At 47.8% G+C, this 7,120-nt stretch overlaps 1 protein-coding gene across 1 annotated transcript in view; it reads left to right on the top strand.

Moving 5' to 3' along the window:
* The window catches only part of cdc42bpab (CDC42 binding protein kinase alpha (DMPK-like) b), a gene marked incomplete at its 5' end in the record, with an annotated part of 66,833 nt that overhangs the window by 20,564 nt on the left and 39,149 nt on the right, over nucleotides 1–7,120 (top strand). The window contains 2 exon segments of the mRNA XM_080513977.1: nucleotides 1,694–1,789; nucleotides 3,278–3,426. Coding sequence (XP_080370103.1) covers nucleotides 1,694–1,789; nucleotides 3,278–3,426 — 245 coding nt within the window.

Raw genomic sequence — 7,120 nt, 5'->3', positions numbered from 1 at the left:
TTGAAGACGTGACACTTCCCCCCCCCCCCCCCATCCGTGCATTCAAACGGTGGAAACTCGGATTTTATTTTCGGTTTTTAGTTTCACTGCATCCACACTTTGAGAAGATGAAAACAAACCAACAGTCGACCCTAAATCAGATTTTATGGTTTGCAATATTAAGCATTTTGAGATAAATCATCCCAGGAATACTTCTTTACATTTTCTAAAGCTTTTATATTTATTTATTTTATATATTTTGGACAACAAGCTCATGCATAAATACCATGAGGCAAAAGAAAACAACTGCATTGTTAAATTACTAAAAACTAACCTTAAGGGACGACTTCTGACGATTCTTATGTCATGAGGATGAAGAGCAATTAAATGTGTGGCTCTTTACATCGCAGCGTCGTCGTTGACTTTTGGTGGTTCAGCGCAGTTTTCTTTCTTTTTTTTTTTTTTTTTAATACTTGAAGTTTTTTGTTTTTTTTCATAAGAACAGAGAAACATATAAACCATACAGCAACATAAACAGTGTCACAGTACATCTGAATTGACAATAACTTTTCTATTACAATTCCAGGCAATTTACGTTCTTACAGCATTTGGTACAGCATGTTCAGTTTGTTTTATTACACTGCACAGGTAGTGTGTGTGGCGTGTGGGGATGATCTTATATCTGAAAGTATAGCAGTAGTTTTTGTCCATTTTGCAACGTACGACTCCTTTTGTAGGCGTAGTAATCTTTCCATCTCGTGAATCTCCCTGATAGCTTCCACCCAATTATCCAACACAGTTTTCACTGCTGGTTGTGAAGCTGAGCCTTGAAAGATGAAAGAGTCATTTTAGATTGTTCCAAACCAGAGGAAAGCAAACGTGGGGATATATCACATCAAACAAAACCAAAAAAAAAAAAAGGTGGTGCCGTAGTTTAGGCCTTCAGGGCGTGTAGTACACATGCCAGGCCTTTAGGGGCGCTGTGACTCGCCAAACGCACCGAAAACACAATAGACAAAGCACATTAGGAATCTAGAAGTCGACTCCTGCTGATAAACCAGTATATAACTCTAGTTCTATAGATCTATGGCTGCGCTCTACCTGCCGTTAGCGTCGTCTCGCTTCTCGTCTCGGACGTAAGTGGTTCTGCACACGGGCGAGTCGGTGGACGCTAACAACAATGGCGGCCTCGCGAGTGTCATGAGACTTGGTATTTTATTTTTTTTTGGAACTTTATTTATTTGTTATTTTTTTAATAATAAACATGAACATGAGAACTCGCGTTACAGTACCTTCCTCGACAGCAAGGCAACATATACATGACAGTGTAAGAAAAATAACAATAATAATATTATGACGAGACTTGGTATTTTCAATAGTAGGGTCACCGTGGTAACGATCCAACTTGGTCGTCTGTCCGTATGATTCTAACCCCGAACGTGTTTGAGTGGTTTTATTTCAAAAACGAAGGACCAAAGTGTGGCTGCTGCTCACATCTGTCGCAATTCTAGATTTGCCACCAGCACCAAAAAAAAACAAACAATCAGAGGCAAGACGTGCTTTTAGAAACTGCTGAAAAATAAGAAAAACTCTGTAAACGCGCTGGACGACAAGTCAAAGACGAGCCGAGATCCAAACGCCGAGGTCTTTTTTTTGTGTGTAATCGTGAACCTCCAGTGTTTCACGCAGTGTGAATTTGTGGTTTCTTCTCCAGACGGCATGTTTCCGGGAGGAGCGGGACGTGCTGGTGAACGGGGACTGCCAGTGGATCACCACCCTGCACTACGCCTTCCAGGACGACAATAACCTGGTCAGAAGGGGAACCCTCCCTCTCCGTTTATTAGCTGGAACAACAGACTGAAGTCACTCTTCACTTCTTCATTTTTTTAAAAATGTTTTTTATAGTTTTCAGCAGCAGGTCGCCACACACACTGACTGGCACATCCACCACATCACCCACAAAGCACAGCATGACTCAGGATTGTCGGAAGTCGAGCAAAAACAAACTGGGCGGGCCAGAAAAGACACGGGAGTCTTCCTCCTCTCCGATTGGCCGACCCCGAGTTCAGATGCCAGAACTGCTCGTCATTCCATTTCCCCACATTTCTCACAACAAATGCTTCACGCCCCCGGACCCCCCCTCCCCCTCCCCCCGGAGATTTTAAAAATACGGCGTCCAGACGGGTTATTTTTAGGGCGGTTGGAAGCAAATTAGGCGACTTGCATAATGATCCTGTGAGCGTGGGAGGAGGGCGAGCAGAACGTTTTTCTCTTTCCTGTTTTGGGTTGAGAATATTTCCAAAATAAAATGAGCTCACCGCTGGATCGTGTTTGACCTGCGGGTCTCGGTGTGCATGTGATCCGTGAGCTAATAACAGTTTGACCACAGTCTTCACTTCAAACGTGTTTATGTTCTTTGGATTGATGCACGTAATGCAAAGTTTTTGCGTCGAAGGTCCGGACGGCGTGAGCTCGCCGTTCTCACAGTCGCTTGTTTATTCATTTAATCAAAGTTCAGCCTTCATCATTTCAAAATAACATGAGGTTTTAATCTAAAGGTGTCAAATGGCAAAATAGTTCATAAAACGACCCGTACGGATTACAAGTGTTTCCCTGAGTTCCTGTGAGGAAGTGGTTCTGGACATCTCAGAGCCTTCATGCGTCGTTTGGTGCATAAATAAGTTCTTGTTTCAGCAAGGAGCTGAAGTCCAGAAGTTTATTTTTGTGTCATTTTGAGCTGAAAGTGTGTAAATCGGAAGTTAAATAGAACACTTGACAATCCAAAACATCATTTTAGTTGATTAATCTGACCTCTGGAGGCCCAACAAGTCCAACATTTCATATTGAACTGCAGATATGGACACATTCTGAAATGTGCATATTAAAGTTAATCAGATATTATTATATTTGCCAAAAAAAAAAAAAAAACCCTCAGTCACCTGTATCTGGTATCGTATTTTTATTCAGGATTAAAACAATTTGTTGTTTTGAGTTTACGTGTCTAAAGTATCACTTCACATAAGTTGGACTCGTTGTTTTATTGTGAAAGGTGTCGCGTCATGTGACCTCCACAGATGCATTAATTAATTCTGACCGAGGGCGGTTTTGAACGTTATTTTTGTCATCTAGTGTTTTTAGATCCGCCTCTGTCAAGTTTTCATATTTATATTTTTAAAAGTGTCCCATGGCGGCCGGATTAGAGCCTCTGGCGGGCCGCTTCTGGCCCCCGGGCCGCATGTTTAGACACCCCTGGTCTGAAGGATGTTTCACTTTAAGGATGTTTCCTCCCCCTTTGCAGTACCTGGTCATGGACTACTACGTGGGCGGTGACCTGCTCACGCTGCTCAGCAAGTTTGAGGACCGGCTGCCGGAGGAGATGGCCAAGTTCTACCTGGCGGAGATGGTGCTGGCCATCGACTCGGTCCACCAGCTGCACTACGCCCACAGGTGAGCCCCAACGTATGGCGTACGACGTCGGCCAGTACTACCAATTGTAGGACACGTTAGTGTGGAGGCGACCGTGGAACACTTGGTCACCGCGGCCGTTGTGCGTTGGAAATGTCGCCCGCAGTTGCAGGAGGAGTTTTGAGCCCCCGTGTTTTAATTAGACGGCGTGTGATCGCCTCCGAGAGGAGACGCGTCTACGGTCGTAACCACCAGAGCAGACGTCCACGACAAAACGACGACGCGCTACCAGAGCCTCACTCTCGTACCGACGAGTCATCAGAAGGTCGTTTTAGGGATTGATTGAGGAAAAGCAATGTGGAGATGGAGGGAAGGAGGGAGAGGGAGGGAGAGAGAGAGAGGGAAGGAGGGAGAGGGAGGGAGAGAGAGAGAGAGAGAGAGAGAGAACTGATTAGTAGCGGAGAGGGAGAGAGAGAGAGAGAGAGAGAGAGAGAGAGAGAGAGAGAGAGGGAGGGAGGGAGAGAGAGACAACACTGATTAGTAGCAGAGAAAGAGAGAGGGAGGGGGGAGAGAGGGAGGGAGAGAGAGACAACACTGATTAGTAGTGGAGAGGGAGGGAGAGAGAGACAACACTGATTAGTAGTGGAGAGAGAGAGAGGGGGAGAGAGAGAGAGAGAGAGGGAGTGAGGAAGAGAGAGACAACACTGATTAGTAGCGGAGAGAGAGAGGGAGGGAGAGAGAGAGAGACAACACTGATTAGTAGCGGAGAGAGAGAGAGAGAGAGAGAGCACTGATTAGTAGCAGAGAGAGAGAGCACTGATTAGTAGCGGAGGGAGGGAGGGAGAGAGAGAGAGAGAGAGAGAGAGACTCTGATCTCTAATGCCCTGCTGCACTCTGGGAAACTGACATGTATATATAAACGTATACGTAAAGAAAGGCGGCAGAGTGGGCAGCCACTAATTGCATGGTGTTATCTGGTTTGGGGGGGGGGGGGGGGGGGGGTGCTCAGACCGCCACACCCCCACCCACACACGCCTCCCGCACCCCGTCATTACCGTCCCAGAGCGTCCGTGAGGGGACCTAAAGAGAAACAGTGGCGTCCCCCCCCTCCTCCCCCCTGGTCCGTCTTCCCTTTCCGTGCAATTCTTCTCCGTCACCCCACCCACAGCCCCCACCCTCCTCCCCCTCCTCCGCCCTCAGCTGGCGCTCATGGGAGATCTGGACGCCCTGCTTGGTGGAGGCCCGTCCCCTGAGGAGGGTGTGTCCCCGCTGGCTCGTCCTGTCTGATGAGGGCGTGTGCCGTCATGATGTATACGTGTGTGTTTGGTTTAAGTGCCGTTGTATTAAGCCTCTAGTTTGGAGGCTTCAGTGTCTATTAAGTAAACAAAAACACTCCTTGTTAATGACGCTGTTCATTTGCACTGAAGTCGGGCTTTTCTCTGCAGAGACGCTTTCATGACATCTCAAAAATTCATGTTTAAGCCCAATCAATAGTCCTTTTTCAGAACTGTCACAATAATTATACACTAGTAATAAAACGAAATCCACTTTTAAAGAATTTTGTTTGACAGTTTTGACTCTAAATGAGTCCAAAGTCCACGTTTATGTCTTTTAAAATCTTAAAATCCATTTTTCTGTCGTCATTTTTTTGAAGCACGTTTAAGAAATGTTGGGAAAAACTGTCCGTCTGTTGTTGACCTCTGTTCAGATTTAATTAGAACATACATCTTTTCTATTGTCGCTCGTTGGACCGGTGTGATGTAGAGCGATACCTACACTCTTTTGCTGGCTTTTGTTTGAACCACATTGATAAATTCTCTCTTGTTGTCTTTAGCTGGACCCAAATAGACGAGGAGACGACTGACTTGTGTTTTCTGGAGACTGATTCAGTAACCTGACTGTTATTGGCCCTGTGTTGGAGTCTAATTGAAATCGGCAGATAGTTATTGTGATCTCTAGTGACCTTTAGAACCCGTATTTGCTGCTTTTTAACAGAAAAAGAAATCATAAATGTGATGTTCCAGTAGTTAGATGTTATCGTTTTGGCCCACGACACGATCAATCAATCAAAGATCTTTGGGAATATATGGCATGAAGACATCAAAGACAAAGCGGCTTGCCTTAGGCGGTTCCTATGAATATGATTGAAAATATAAAATATAGAAAAATTGGGGGGTGATGCACAGTGATGGGAGATGGTCTTTGACCCCGATTATAGTTGCTGAGCCCATTAAAATGAATGTTTGAGCTCCTGTTGACACTGATGAAGTTAAAAAGAGGAAGATGAAAGAAATAAGGAGCAAAGACCCTGGAGGTCAACCTTCTGTCCCCGTCGGGGTGAGTCCCTGGAGAGGCAGCGTGTGCAAGTCAGATGCAAAGTGTGTGTGTGTATGTGTGTGTGTGTCTTCATTTATTCAGTGGTCAGTGATCTGCGTGCCCCCCCCCCCCCCCCCACCGGGCCCCCGGGAAGCCTTTCAATAGGCCAGCTCAGCATGGCTTTGTGCTGCCCGGCTCCACATCTGTCCGTCCCGAGAGTGTGTGTCGCTGTGAGACTGGGGGGTTTTGATGAAAAGAAAAAAAAGGAGGCGGAGCCTGCAGACAGCTGTGTGTGTGTGGTGTGTGTGTGTGTGTGTGTCCTTGGATAAATGTACTGATCTGTTGCAATGGTCAAGACGGTGGAAGACACATCCTTGCACACATTAATGGTGGACGTTGACGCCTGGTAGCAGCAGACTGATGGATGTGGTGGTGGTGCTGCAGTGTCTGTTCTACCTTATTGATTGGCACCTTTTGTGTAGTTCCGTTATTGATCTGGGCCATGTGTTTCCTCCCAGCCCCCCCTCCTCAGATGGTAGCCGGTAGTGGACAGGGTGGAACCCCCACAGCAGTGAGCTTCCTCTAAGCCGGGTGTGTGTGTGCGTCAGCATGAAGCCATGCCAGAAGTCACACGGGCAGCGGCACTCCTTTGACCCATTAGTCAACAATACCTTGCCTGAGCCACGCGGACATGCCTTGTCTCCGCGATTCCCAGCGTGGCGGCGGGGCCGCATTGTGTGTGTGTGTGTGTGTGTGTGTGTGTGTGTGTGTGTGTGTGTGTGTGCGAGAGTCGGCGTCCAGATGGCCTCCACAGATGGAACGCCGCGGTCTTAGCGGAGATTACCTTCCTCTATTCTCGTCTCCGCCCCGCTCCTTAAGGCTGCAGGGAGCCCCGTGACACAGTAGCCCAATTAGCTGCGCTAACTCGCCTGAGCAGCAGCACCAGTCTGGCCTCGCCGGGTCTCCAGGGTCTGCAGAACGAGTGGAAGGCCGAATGTGAGTCGGTCCTCGTCCAGAGAGCCTTCGTGGGGCTGCCTGGACCATCAGGAGGGAGGGACGAACGTACAGTGGTGGTGGAATGAGGAGTTTGTTAAACGGCAGTATGCAGACGACTAAGTGGTTTATAAGTAGCAGGAACCCCCCCCCTCGTTCCCCCTGTCCCTTACTGCCACCGTGCCGGGGGGGGGGGGGGGGGGGGGGGGGGGTCAACTCGTGCTGTCTGCTCTTTGGCAGAGCACAAGTCTCAGCAGCAGATTAAGGCGTTCCAGCAATAGATGCACCTGTGTGGGTGGGTGTGTGTGGGTGTGGGTGTGTGTGTGTGTGTGTGTGTGTGGGTGGGTGGGTGGGTGGGTGTGTGCGTGCGTGCGTGCGTGTGTGTGTGCGTGCGTGCGTGTGTGTTCGCAAACAATAAATACATTTA

Source organism: Blennius ocellaris (genome assembly GCF_963422515.1).
Source record: "Blennius ocellaris genome assembly, chromosome: 18".
In the NCBI taxonomy this organism is placed as follows: domain Eukaryota; kingdom Metazoa; phylum Chordata; class Actinopteri; order Blenniiformes; family Blenniidae; genus Blennius; species Blennius ocellaris.
The sequence above is the reverse complement of the archived record's forward strand: the minus strand, read 5'-3'. Positions and strand labels throughout refer to the sequence as shown.